The following is a 13,914-nucleotide window of genomic DNA, read 5'->3' as shown; positions in this document are numbered from 1 at the left end:
ATAAAAAACAACAACGCTTTGGTTTGTGCATTGTTTCAGTGTTAATTAAAATGCAAACCCAACCGAACTTCTCCCCTATCCCAAATTTCCACTCTTTAAAAATATATAAATGGTTCGACTTGGAAGCCAACCGTTTCCACATTTTAACTAACAGCCCAGTCCACAAGCCACTTAAACATCAGTTACTTGGATGTAAGATGCTGCAGACCCGGCTTCCAGCCAGGTCCTCCCTTGAGTGGGTGTGAGTGCATGTCTTTGAACTGCTTCCATTTCCAGCTGCTTCTGGGAACTCAGTTTGAAATATTTGCTATTACTTGGGCAGATGCCAATATATTTTCCAGGCAAGAGAACGTTGGTGTTCTTTAGAATTTTTCATTCTTCAGATCAGCTAAAAATGAGAAACGTACTTCAGAGTTGCCAGGATTTGTAATTCAGCAAACAACTGCCAACTATTTTGGTGCTCCTTTCAGGATTCAGAAGCATTTGTCCCAAAAAACTAGGTCAACGAATGAAGTTATTTTTGTTCTTTTTAGTGTCCTGATTTCAAAAGTGAATCAGTCAGCCATCCCACTGATGAACACTTTGGTGCTAGAAATGGGTATCATCGCAAAAGTGTGAAATGTCTTATGTTGATACTGTGTTGCAGGATGCTATCCAAGTCTTAATTGGTTGGCTGTATGTTGCTGTATTCCTTTATGCCAGAGATAAGGAACCAATGGCCCTTTCAGTGTTGTTAAAATTTCTATACTGCCTTTCATCTGAGGATCACAGGGCGGTTTACAATATAGAACAACAACAACAACAACAACAATCACAGCAGCAGAAGCAAACAAAGACAATACCCCCACACTGTTTAAAAGGCCATAGATTGTTTAATTAACCAAAAGCCTGGGAGAATAGGAATGTTTTTGCCTAGTGTCTAACAATATATATAATGAAGGCACACAAAGAAGGGCCTCAGGTGGAGATTGCAAGGTCCAGGTCAGTTTGTAAGGGGAGAGGCAGGCCTTGAGGTACAGTGGTACCTCAGGTTGCGTACTCAATCTGTTTCGGGGTGCCGTTCGCACCCCAAAAAGTATGCAGCCTGAGTGATGCTTTAGCGCATGCGCGCATGGCGGAACCCGGAAGTAAACACTTCCGGGTCTGCCGCATTCTTAAGCCGAAAGTACGCAACCCGCAGTGTACTCAACCTGAGGTATGGCTGTATTGTGGTCCTGAGTCTTTTAAGGCTTTGTAGGTCAAAACCAGCACTTGGAATTGTGCCCAGAAAGTGATTGGCAGCCAATGTTGTTGGGCCAGGATTGGCAGTATATGCCGCATTCAACTAAGTTATATTCTGATTGGACCCCCGGAAATTAGTGGATAAATTCACCTTAAAAGGCTACAGTTCCCAGAGTTCCCTGGGAAGAGGGTTGTGCAGTAAAACCGCCCTGAGAACTGTATGTAGATGAGGGGGAAAGGAGGTCTCTCGCTGACCTCTCTCAGCATTTTTAGCAAGCTACAGTTCCCAGGATTCTGCGGGGGGGAAGCCATGATTGTTTAGAGTGGTATGATACTGCTTTAAATGTATAGTGCAGATGAAACCTAACTGTATTTTTTAAACCTCTTTGGAATCATTGGATGAAAGGTGGTATAGAATTTTTTTTGTAAATAAAATGAATAAAATTGTCTCCGTGCCGGGATAGTTTCTGATACTGTTATGCATCTTAATCATCAGATGGAGAATGGATTAGCGGAGTGCAATTTTAACAGCAAAGTGGCTGTTGGTGAAATAGGTTACGGCAGTCTGCAAGAGCTTGATGGCGCAACACTTTATATTGCAGCTTCAGTGCTGGAATCCACAGGTAATTATCTCATGTTCACACACACTCTCTTTAACTCTGGCCCCACTTATAAGTCATATTGTGTGACCAGTGCTTTTTTTCTGGGAGACGCAGGGGTATGTATACCTCTAAATATTTTGTGAATCTAAGTTTGGCCTCATTGAAGGGCAATATTTCAATATGAGTAGGAAAATGAGACATTTTTAAGGAGAAAAAGAAGCACTGGGTGTGACCACACCTGGAATACAGTGTTCAGTTCTGGTCACCTCATGTCAAAAAAGATAGCGTAGAGTTGAAAAAGTTTCAGAAAAAAGGCAACGAAAATTAGCAAGAGGGTGGAGCAACTGGCCTATGAAAAAAAGTTGCAATATTTGGAGCATTTTAGTTTAAAGAAAAGTAAGGGGGAACCATGATATAAATCTATTATCTATTTATTGTATTAGTTAATATATTCCACTTGATTGTAGTAAAGTCTTTAAGTTGTTTACAAGAAATATTTAAATGATCAATGAAGGGAATATGTATTTCTTAAATATACAAACCATGAATGTTCATTTATTTGCCAAAATCCATACTAGAATACGGTAGTTATTTATTTTGTTCTAAACAAAGCTTATTTCTGAAAGAAACTCAGGATGGCTAACATGACACAGGTGGGTTTTTTTTTTTTTGTATTCAATCCTGTTCTCACAAGAAACATCTAATTTTTTTTTGCCAGGTGGCCATAGCGAAGACAGTGAACTTTTCAGTGTCCTGTATGTTCTGTCACCTTACAAACTCAATTTGGTTGCTACTCCTCTCTTTGTGAAGCCTGGGCTCCCCTTCTATATTAAGGTTGGTTAACGTGACTAAAGGAAATACTCAGTGGAATTACCATAATACGTTAATAACAACTTTATGAGATCCCTGCTCCCCTGTAGCATCTACTACCTCAGAAGAAAGAATCTTAGTTTGTGTCCTGATGTAAATTGATGGTTCAGAGATTGCCAACTGATCGCCAGTAACAGGATCAAACAAACACAACTTAATTAGATTTTCCCCAGAAAAAAATAGTTTGCTTGTTTTCCCTCTTCCCTCCCCATCCCCTGCCATGTCTTTTTAGATTTTAAGTAAGAGGGCGGGGACTGTTGTTTGTTTTTTTAATCAATTTGTAAGCCACTCCGGGAGGTTTTCCAGCTGAAGCAAACGGTAAATGCTTTGAATGAATGAATGAATGAATGAGAATGGGTAAACCCAGATTAAATGAGGAACGAATGCTGGCTGGCATTGTATTATTTTAGAAAGAGCAGATTTGGTACATTTTACTTTAAAAGTGAACTAAATCAAATTTCTCCCCCTTTTCCAAATTGGAAAGGTATAAAGATTATGGTAGAACATTATTACTTGGTGTGATAGTGAGGTGGAAATGTTCTTAAATAAATCCACTTAGTTTGGGCAAATGTTTATCATCTCTCTCCCCACCCTGTTCTTTTTGGTGCCAGTGTTTCATCTGGCTGCTGCTCCTTTGGCAGAGTTCCCCCTCGATGCTGTTTCTTCGTGCTTCCTGGTCACATGGGTTGCTCCCGCCCAATCAGGAATCCCATGGCAGTGAACAGGATGGCATCACAGCACCACATAGCCAATCATATTTGGCTATGTGACAGCAGGATTGAGGGCAAGTGAAGTCAACTGAAACTGAAGGCAATATGCATAAATAAGTAAACAATTACCCAACAATTATTATTATTTTATTATTATTTACTAAATTTGTATACCACCCTATACCCATAGGTCTTAATACATGGGCACAGCCTAGAAAGTCTTAAGGATAGCTCAGTTGGTTAGAGTGTGGTGCGACTGGATCCTAATCAGCATCAGGTTTTCTAGCAAGTGTATGTAGAACAGCTAACTTTTTTGTTGTTGTTGAGAATTTTAGGATAGTATGTGTCTGTGTTGTAAACTACTCAGCAGTGCAAAGGTAAAAATTACACCTGTTGCTCTGCTCACTTTTGCCCCTAGTTGGCCCATGGCCCATGGAAGGTGGCCCTCAGGTTGAAAAGAGGTTCCCCACCCCTGCTTTAAAAGAAGATTGTATTATAGTGAAATGATTTTGCTTCTGTGCTAATAGGTGCAGGTGAAGGATACGGCAGATTCCCCTGCTAGAAACATACCCATTGTCTTCACGGCTACTGCCTTAAATGAGCAAATGGAAGAGAACGTGTTAGTTCAAGAAGGTGCAGAATCTGGGAGAAGGCAAACAAGCCAGAACGATGGGACAGCTTTATTTGTGGTTAATATTCCTTCTGACTGCAAAGTGCTGGAGTTTCGAGTGAGTTAAATTCTTTTCGGGTTTCAGTTCTTGTACAGGCTGTACTTTGAGACTGTATATTTTGGCCCGTGTGCAGCGCATTTGGAACATTCCCCGCCCCCCCCTTCTAGTTCAGATGGGTGACCTTGAAAACTGGATTTTTATATTTAACCACAGTGCATTACAACAAAAAATACTATTAAGAAGTTTACTGTGTCTCCCCCACCCCCCAAGGGACGGGGAGTGCCTGTCTTAAACCATATTTAGAAACTTGACAGCAAGAGGTGTTGGAAAAATGAGATGTGTTTAATGTTAAGACTTGAACCACAACATTTAATTGATTCATCTGTTATATTGATCATTGGTCCACGTTGTTGGGTATTGTCAATGCTGACTTGTCAGTGGCTCTCAAGGCACCCCCAGGTTCTCAGAGTGTGGGGGAAGGAATGGCAGTCATGACAAAATAAGTGGACCCTCAGCTGATAGGAGGTTGTAGGAGCAAAAGAAGCTGCACTATGCTGAGTCAGACCATTGGTCTATCTAGCTCAACATTGCCTACATTGACTGGTAGGGACTCATCATTGTTTCACGTAGCCGGAACTCTAAGCCCTACATCAGTGATGGGCAACCTTTTGAGCTTGGTGTGTCAAAATTCGCCCAAAAAACCGAGCATAACTCGGGTGGTGTGTCACTTCGAGAAAAAAACCATAATTTCGCGATATTTGTGGTTTAAATAACAAAAAATGTATAATTGTAATATATAACTGTATTTAATAAACCAAAAACTAACTATTTAACCAAACCAAACCAAAAAACCCTTATTTATCACAAAGTGCCCAGAGTTCTAGTTACAGGTAGGTAGCCGTGTTGGTCTGAGTCGAAGCAAAATAAAAAAAATTCCTTCAGTAGCACCTTAAAGACCAACTAAGTTTATATTTTGGTATGAGCTTTCGTGTGCATGCACGAAAGCTCATACCAAAATCTGAAGAAGTCGTATCTGAAGAAGTGTGCGTGCACACGAAAGCTCATACCAAAATAAAAACTTAGTTGGTCTTTAAGGTGCTACTGAAGTAATTTTTTTATTTTGCCCAGAGTTGTTGAGCTTTTTTGGGGGGGAGCTGCTGACCAAAGTTTTGGAGGGTTTTTTGGGGGTGCAAAAGTTGCTTTGCTTTTTTGAGGGGGATGCCCCAAAGCTGCTGCACTTTTTTTGGGGGGGGGGAAGAGAACAGAAATAATGATGAATAATAACTTCGCTGGAACTAACACACAGCACCGACATAGTCTGCCAAAGCACAAAAAAACCAGCACAGAACGGGTTAAAAAACAAACGCTGTTACACCCAATCATCGTCTGCCAAGGCGCCAGAAAAAACAGTGCAGAAAGGGTTAAAAACCAATCTCTGGCTACCAGCAACAACAACCACAACAAAGGATCCGGGTTTTAACAGCGGAGAAAGCTGTAGTGTGAGGAGGAACGGGAGAACAAATGGGGGGGAAACAACAACAACAGCGCAAATGGGCCGATGGGGCGCGTGCCAGCAGTGAGGGCTCTGCGTGTCACGTCTGACATGTGTGTCATAGATTCGCCATCACTGCCCTACATGGAGATGCTGGGGATTGAACCAGGGACCTTCTGCATGCAATGCTTATCCTCTGAGCAACTGATGTTTCCTAGACCTTCCTGCTTGTTGACTTGCACTTTTTTAGACTCTTATTGCCCCTGTGGATTTAAATTCATATTGTTTTCCATCATTTTCAGATAAAAACCGCAGACACCAGTTTACCAGAAGAAAATCAGGCCAGCGAAAGCTACGAGGCAAAATCATATGCTTCCCTCAGTGGAAGCTATCTGTACATCGACTGGGCTTCAAACCACCAATTGCTACGTGTGGGTGATACCCTTCACATCAACATACACCCATCAAGCCACTATCTTGATAAAATACATCACTATAGCTATGTGGTATGCACAGAAAAAAATCCACTTGCCTCTTAATGTATTGTCTTTAATTGCATTGAATTGTCCCTCAAGCTTCCAGGTCTCATCCTGCCATTGCATGCCATGAAGTGGCCACCTCAACCAGGAGATTTTGGGTGACACAAAAGACCAGCAAACTCACAAGTATTTAAGTCTGTCTCTCACTATGCTTTCTTCAGTGTTATGTACAGTATACTAAAGCAGAAGGTCACCAACCTGGCTTCTACAGACACCAGTGTTGCTTAAATGTACCTCCTATGGCGCCCACAAAGGGTCTCAGTCACTCATAATGCGCATGAGACTTTTCACTGTTCCTGCTCAGGTCTGCACTGGCTCAGTTTCACCTACATTGGGAACCCCACCCCCACCCCGCTTAAACATGCCAACATCTCATTTGCTGCCAGGATTGGAAACCCGCCCACCCTTCCATTCTGAACAAGAAGAGAAGTGCAAAGAGCTTCTTCTAAGCAGTGGATACGGGTTTGTATCTATTACCAGTCTTACTGAGAGTGGATTTGTTGAAGTTAATGACCATGATTAACTTAGGTCAAATAAGTTCCATGGGTCTATTCTGAGTAGGACTAACATTGGATACAACCCAATATACTTACCACACAACATGTCCTGTAAACAACCTCCTCCTGCAGTGCTGTGTCTCAGAAAGATATGGCACCTTAATAATTGTAGCTCTAGAGCACGTTATACTCTGAACTCTTTGAAATTGCCCTCTTCAATTTCACTGCCAATTACTCTTGCATTTTTAGGGTTTCATCAAGCAAAGCACATTGTTGATTCTCAATGTCAATTTTGTAGGAAGCTGCCTTATGCTGAGTCCAGTGGCGGAGCTTCATGCTCTGGCACTGGGGGACGGAGAGCAGATGGGGCCGGGGCTGGTGTGCATCCTTGGGGTGTGGTGCGCGTCCTGGGGACATGGTGCACTGCCTGCAGGGGTGTGGCAAGTGTCCCGGGGGTGTGGCACACTGCCTGGGGGGGGGCGTGGTGCCCTGCACGGGCAGGGGACAGTTGCAATGGCACCCCGTCTTCCAGGGCCTTCCGGGGGCAGAGAGCAGGCGGGGCTGGGGCTGGCCCATGTCGCAGGGGTGTGGCACTCCACCTGCAGTGGTAGGGCATGTGTCCCGAGGGCATGGTACACCACCTGCGGGGGCGTGGTGCCCCGTGTGGGTGGGGGGCAGCTGCAATGGCACCCCATCTTCCAGGGCCTTCCGGGGGCGGAGAGCAGGCGGGGGCAGGGCTGGAGTGCATCCCGGGGTGTGGTACTCTCCTTGCGGGGGCATGGCGCCCAGGGCAGGAGGGGGGGGCAGCTGTGATGACACCCTACTGGGATCGCACTGCCAGGGGCGGTGCGCTCCCCCTGCACAAGCCCTGTATGGTCTGCACTGATTGGAAGCAGCTCTCCATGTTTCAGGCAGGGTTCTCTCCTAGCCTTCCCTGGAGATCTCTCCACCCCCCCAATCCAAAGCCCACTGTTTTTAACTTAGTTCCTTCCCTCCTTTCCTTTAGATCTTATCCAAAGGAAAAATAATAGCCCATGGGACTCAGGAGAGAGTTAAAGACTCCACTTATCAAAGTCTAGGATTTCAGCTAACTAAGGAAATGGTCCCTTCAGCCCGCCTACTTGTCTACTACATAGTTACAGGAGAGGGAGCTGCAGAGTTGGTAGCTGATTCAGTCTGGTTAAATGTAGAACGGAAATGTGGAAACAGCCTTGAGGTGAGTAACATGTAGGGGCTGGGTGACACTGACCAGTTTGGTTTCTCCCATTTTTCTCCTCATTTTTCTGAACACTTTCCCACATCACTTTGCAATTTATTTCATATCTTTAAAAAAGATGAACATTGCCCTCATGAAAATTTTATGCGGACACCTTTTTCTGAAGAAACATTGCCTAAAAGCACATTTTTGCAAAGTAATCTTGCAAAAAATAAATGCATTTTTATTTCCTCACCTCCAACTAATATATTGATTTATATGTATGCTGAACCCCAGTAAACCATTTATTTATTTATTTATTTATGACCTTTCTCCCAGAACTAGGACTCAAGGTTTGCTACTTGAGTGGAAAACTGAATTTCAAACCTTAGAGGAGTGTGAATTTCTCCATTGTGAGTGTGTGTTTTAAAAAAATATGCACACACTATAGAGAAAACTGGGACCCAGTTAGGTACCTTTGAAATAAATGGATTTCCCTTAGTGAATCCTGTTCTCCCCCCCCCCTCCTCTCCTATACAGGTTAAATTATCAACAAGTGAAAGGACACACAGCCCAGGAGATTCCGTTTTGCTTTCTTTGAAAACCCAGTTTGACTCTTTGGTTGCTTTGTCGTCTATGGATGTGGCAATTTACGGCATCACAAGAACGAAGACAAGGCCCATGGAAAGAGTTGCGTACTTATGCTCCAAACAGAACAAAATAAAACCTGTTTGCCTTGTGTTACACCAGGGGCAGGGAACCTTTCTCAGCCCAAGGGCCGCAATCCCTCTGGGGCCACCCTCTGCTCTGGGGGCATACATGCCCATGGTGGGCAGAGCAATGAATATAAATGTTAACTTCATGCAGTAGTCTGGTAACTACACACATTCACATACCTCTCTCTAGCTAGACAAACAAGGAGCATTCGCAAAGCTCAAGGACATATTCCAGCCAGGCAAAAACACTCAAGGAGGGTGCAAAGCAGGGCCAGTGAGTAATCTGACCTCGGGAGAGGGTCACATTTAGCTCCTGGGCCTGAGTTTCCCTATATCTCTGTTTCATATTTATAGCATGCGTATTTTGAATGAATATATAATATTTGAATAAGTTCATTTAAATATACAGAATGTAATATTGTTTGACTCCAACCCTCATTATCTCTGAACATTGGCCATGCTGGCTGGGGCAGATGCTAGTTGAAGTCCAATGGTAGTAGGTGATGGGAGTTGTAGTCCAGTGGCATGTGGACTTCCTCATCTTGGTTGTAAATTGTATGGTGTTTCCTAGGCCCTCCCACTCCCTTTATCCCTAGCCAGCATGACCAATGGTCAGGGAAGGTGGGAATGAATTTTGGAGGCTCGCTGGTTTCTTACCCCTGATATAAGCTGAAAATAGTCCTCCCCAACTGTCCTTTTTCTCCCCCCATAGGCACTTTTGCAGTTGGAAAAAAGTGACCTTGGGTGTGGTGCTGGTGGGGGACAAAGCAACGTGGACGTGTTTCGAAGGGCTGGACTCACCTTCCTGACCAATGCCAATGCTGATGATTCAAAAGAAACAGGTGCCCCCTATTCCTTTTAACCACAAAGTGACACCCTTTTGCAAGTCCTCCCTAAATATCTGGGGTCTCAAGGCTTTTTCATTTTACTGCCAGCTTTATAAAATCACATTCCTCTCCATTGCCTCTGGTTTTATCTTTGAATTCTTTCCACAGATGAAGCTTGTCAATCTGTTGTAAGATCCTCACGGTCCACCATCGAAGAGGAAATTGACAAAATGGGTACAGCATTTGCCAGATGTTTTACTCAATAGCATTTTTGTGTTGAAGAGGGGATCCAAGCGATTTGTGGGAAATGAAGGAGCGTCTCCACCCCCATCGTTCTGCCCGGACACTGAGGTCCAGTACCGACGGCCTTCTGGCGGTTCTCTTGTTGCGAGAAGCCAAGTTACAGGGAACCAGGCAGAGGGCCTTCTCGGTGGTGGCGCCCACCCTGTGGAATGCCCTCCCATCAGATGTCAAAGAGAAAAACAGCTACCAGATTTTTAGAAGACATCTGAAGGCAGCCCTGTTTAGGGAGGCTTTTAATGTTTAATTGATTATTTTATTTTATTTTTTCTGTTGGAAACCGCCCAGAGTGGCTGGGGAAATAGTAAATATTATTATTATTATTATTATTATTATTATTATTATTATTATTATTATTTTGTTAATCATATCTATGAATTCATAAATCTAAGGGCTAGGGCACTGCATTCTGGGTAACTTAAGATGGGGAGGGGCTGCCACAGACGGGAGCCAAGCTTAACATTTTGCCCAGAGGATAGGGACAGATAGATCCGTCTATTTCATCTTCTCTTGGTTTCTCATTTTTCCAATCTTATATTCAGTTCTCTGCATTTCTGCATCAATCTGCAATTTTATTTAGTGCATATTTCTCCTATTATACAAAATTTTGTATGAAGCTTTAACTAATATGCACACTTTTGAAATCTATTTTCCCTGATAATGACTTTTAATGCTGTTTCCACTTATATATGTGTTTACAGCACACAATTTCTCTATTATATGCATTTTTATAGACATTATTTGGTTGGAGAACTGCACCACGAACTTTGATGAAACGGAAAGCTGCTTTTCAGCTCATAATTAGTTCGAGAAGCATAAATTAGGAAGTTTCTCATAAAAATGCAAACAAAATGAAATTTCTCCCTGTTGAGGAACTGTTGTATTTGTTTTTATAGACATGTTTTTCATAATGACTAATAAACTGTCTTATAAATTAGGGATGAAGGAACCATCGGTTTTGGTTTCTCAATCTTAAATTCAGTTCTTCACATTCTATAGCAATTTGGGAATATTAAAAAAAATCCTCTTTTAAATTCATCATTCTTAGAAGCAATATCTCCTAATATAATGCATTACTGCATGTTATTTTTCACTTATATTTTCATTTTTATGCACGCTTCCACCAAATATATGCATTCTTGTAAGCATTTTTTCATTGGAGTATTGCATTGCAAAGTTCAGTTAATTTCAAAGGCCAGCTTGTGTTTCATTTCACATGTTGTTTCAGAAAGTCTGAATTTGATAAGATTTAGCTTTAAATGCATACAGATTCCCTCCACCCCTAACAGCAATGTAGCAGGCAGTATGCGAATTCAAAAAGAAATGAAAATGAGGGAAGACACCCCAAACCTGGGGAGACGCCCCAAACTTGAAACTGGTACTGATTTTACTATGCCATGAGAAAGAGACTATCATTACTTATTGTCATTTCAGTAACCTACTTTAAAAAACCAGAGCTTCAGAAGTGCTGTAGAACTGGAGCAGAACTGTATCCCGTCATGCAAACTTGTACTGAGAGAGCCAGCCGCATTAAGTCTGGTGGACGCCTTTGCATAGCAGCCTTTAAGCGCTGCTGCGAATATGCAGAAAACCTGCGCCGGAATGAAACTCACAAGGTTTTAATACTGGCGAGAAAAGGTAACATTAGCACATGACACCATTTGGAGGCATGCTACTGTTTCACAGGGGTTTTTAAACAAAGGAGATGAATGGAACGAACAGATGTTTTGGTCAGCCAACCAACTTGGGGTCTGATGTTCAAGCAGCCATCTTGATCTGCTTTCAGAAAGCTTGTGTGGATGTTGGATGTTGCATGCCACCCTAATCAGTGGATATGGGGTTGTACACTTATCCAGGGCTCGGTTCCTCTGGTAAGAAGGTCAACAGAGACTGTGCAGTCTTTAGGATATACAGTGGTACCTCGACATCCGAATGACTTGACTTCTGAAGGTTTCGACTTACGAAGTCGACAACCCTGGAAGTCTTTTCGCCGCGCGTGTGTTCTGCGCCTGCGGTCCGCGCAAGCACAGAACGGGCGCTTCGACAACCGAAGACTTCAACTTACGAAGAGCGCTGCAGAACGGATCGTCTTCGTAAGTCGAGGTACCACTGTGCAGTTCGATTTCACGCACGCACACACACACACACACACAAAAGAAAAAACTTGGGCAAAGGATGGAGGGGCTCACAGTATCAACACTCCAAAATACAGGTGAAACTTAGAAAATTAGAATATCGTGGGAAAGTGCATTTATTTCAGTAAAGCAACACCCTCTAAACCAGGCATAGGCAACCTTGGCTCTCCAGATGTTTTGGAACTACAACTCCCATGATCCCTAGCTAACAGGGCCAGTGGTCAGGGATCATGGGAGTTGTAGTTCCAAAACATCTGGAGAGCCAAGGTTGCCTATGCCTGCTCTAAACCTTCCCTCAAGCTCAAGATTTTGTTCAGCAGCCTCAGCTTTTGTAGCTGGAGTTAGCCAGGGCACTGTTCTCCTAGGATAGGTGGAAAAGGCCTGAAAGACAGGGAGCAGGTCTTCCACAATGCATAGCCAATGTGCACCTATTAAAAACTAGCCTCCTCTGCCAAAAAGGGGTGGGGGCGGGAGAGAAAATGCAATACACACTATATGCAAACTGATCCATACAAATGAGCATGCCACCCTTGATCATTGGCCATGGTGACTAGGGCTGATGCAAGCTGGAGTCCATCAGCATCTCTAAGGACTACAAGGTCTACACCCCTGTGCTGGTCCTAGCAGTTCCTGACTACTGGCTGACTTTTCTAATTTTCTGAAATTCCTTTAAAAAATATTTTCCAGCCCTTGATGCCATGTTGGATTTGGATCCAGAGATCCGAAGCTATTTTCCCGAAAGCTGGCTTTGGGAGGTTCACCCAGTACACAGGTACAGTACTCTGGGAAAGACTCAGTCATTTTGACTTCAGCTGTGGCCTAGAATGAAACTGCTCTCTTGAATGAGCTGAAGTATCCATTGAGAACATTTTCACAGCTAAACCCAGGAGAACTGCTGCCAGCCAGTATGGACAGGACTGAACTAGATGGATCAGTGGTCTGATAGTTGTCTGGCAGCTTCCTTATAGTGGATTGAGCACTGTCCCAGTGCATACAGCTTACATGCAGAAGCTCCCAGGTTCAATTTTTATTATTTATTGAATTTATATACTGCCCTATACCTGGAGGTCTCACAATCCCCAGCTATTCAAGTAAGGATGGACGGATCTGTGAATTTGGATTCTCTTAGTTCCTCATTTTTCAGTTCTCCAGATTTCTGCCATAATCTGTGATTCTATTTTTTATTAAAACCTGCTGAAAATTCACCAGCATTTTAGCGCAAATTTCTAATATACACATTTTTGCTATAAGATAATGCATTTTTGTAGTACATTTTAAAAATAATTTTTACTGATACTTGTTAGCTACATTTTTTGATGGGTTTGCATTCCCCCCCCTCTTAATAAATGCAGTTCAAAGGCTCTTCCTGTGACATTGCCAGATTCTATCACCACCTGGGAAATACAAGGAGTTAGCATTTCAGACAAAGGTGTGTATAAAATGTCTCATTTTGTTGTAGCCCTTCTTAGTGAGCAAGTGAAATTTTATATGAAAAACGAGACAATTGGAGACCTCTGAGATTCCAGCTTTGCTTAACCAGCTTGTCCAATACACAGAGGAGAATTGGGATGTCTCCCAGGAGGTGTGTGTGTGAGAGAGGGGGGGGGTATGGTGGGAGATTCAGGATGAAAAAAGAAAGTGCTTCTTTGTATTGTGCATAGTTAAAGCATGGAATATTTTGGCACGAGATGGCTGCCAACCCGGACAACTTTAAACCCATCTTCCCCTGCACTGCCTGGTAAGGGCATTAAGATCAGAAAATGGGTTTTATATACTGCTTACATGCCAATATGGCCTTCTAAGTTGTTTGTAACATCAGTGATAAAATCCATACATAATTAAAATTCAAAATAAAGCAATTCCATCAAAGCATCCACGATGTTAACCATCATCACAAGGAATGGATAAACTTCCACATGTTTGACTCATGATTCCATTCTGTTCCATTTCCTACATCAATCTGCAGATTTAAAACAAAAAGCCCTTCCTTCCCTGAAAGCATTTTAATGGTATTTCAATAAACATGATAAGCTATTCTGTTAGCACTAACCATATTGCTCACCCATATGTATAAAGTGCATCAGTAGTTTTAAAAAAAGCATTATTAAATGCTATTAAATACCGACTGGTTAATTAATT

The 13,914-nt window shown here is 42.6% G+C and overlaps 1 protein-coding gene across 4 annotated transcripts in view; it reads left to right on the top strand.

Annotated features, from left to right (window-relative positions):
- Nucleotides 1–13,914, top strand: part of C5 (complement C5) — a 187,088-nt gene that overhangs the window by 19,111 nt on the left and 154,063 nt on the right. For all 4 annotated transcript variants that reach the window (XR_009557030.1, XM_060270512.1, XM_035113409.2 and 1 more), the window contains 11 exons: nucleotides 1,718–1,844; nucleotides 2,542–2,657; nucleotides 3,931–4,131; nucleotides 5,869–6,072; nucleotides 7,609–7,818; nucleotides 8,338–8,487; nucleotides 9,226–9,355; nucleotides 9,509–9,574; nucleotides 11,075–11,278; nucleotides 12,463–12,547; nucleotides 13,128–13,204. Coding sequence is in view for 3 of the 4 variants with exons in the window: in XM_060270512.1 (XP_060126495.1) it covers nucleotides 1,718–1,844; nucleotides 2,542–2,657; nucleotides 3,931–4,131; nucleotides 5,869–6,072; nucleotides 7,609–7,818; nucleotides 8,338–8,487; nucleotides 9,226–9,355; nucleotides 9,509–9,574; nucleotides 11,075–11,278; nucleotides 12,463–12,547; nucleotides 13,128–13,204 (1,570 nt within the window). In the remaining variant the exon portion in view is untranslated. The remainder of the gene's footprint in view (nucleotides 1–1,717; nucleotides 1,845–2,541; nucleotides 2,658–3,930; nucleotides 4,132–5,868; nucleotides 6,073–7,608; nucleotides 7,819–8,337; nucleotides 8,488–9,225; nucleotides 9,356–9,508; nucleotides 9,575–11,074; nucleotides 11,279–12,462; nucleotides 12,548–13,127; nucleotides 13,205–13,914) is intronic.

Source organism: Zootoca vivipara, chromosome Z (assembly GCF_963506605.1).
Source record: "Zootoca vivipara chromosome Z, rZooViv1.1, whole genome shotgun sequence".
Classification (NCBI taxonomy): Eukaryota; Metazoa; Chordata; class Lepidosauria; order Squamata; family Lacertidae; genus Zootoca; species Zootoca vivipara.
The sequence above is the reverse complement of the archived record's forward strand: the minus strand, read 5'-3'. Positions and strand labels throughout refer to the sequence as shown.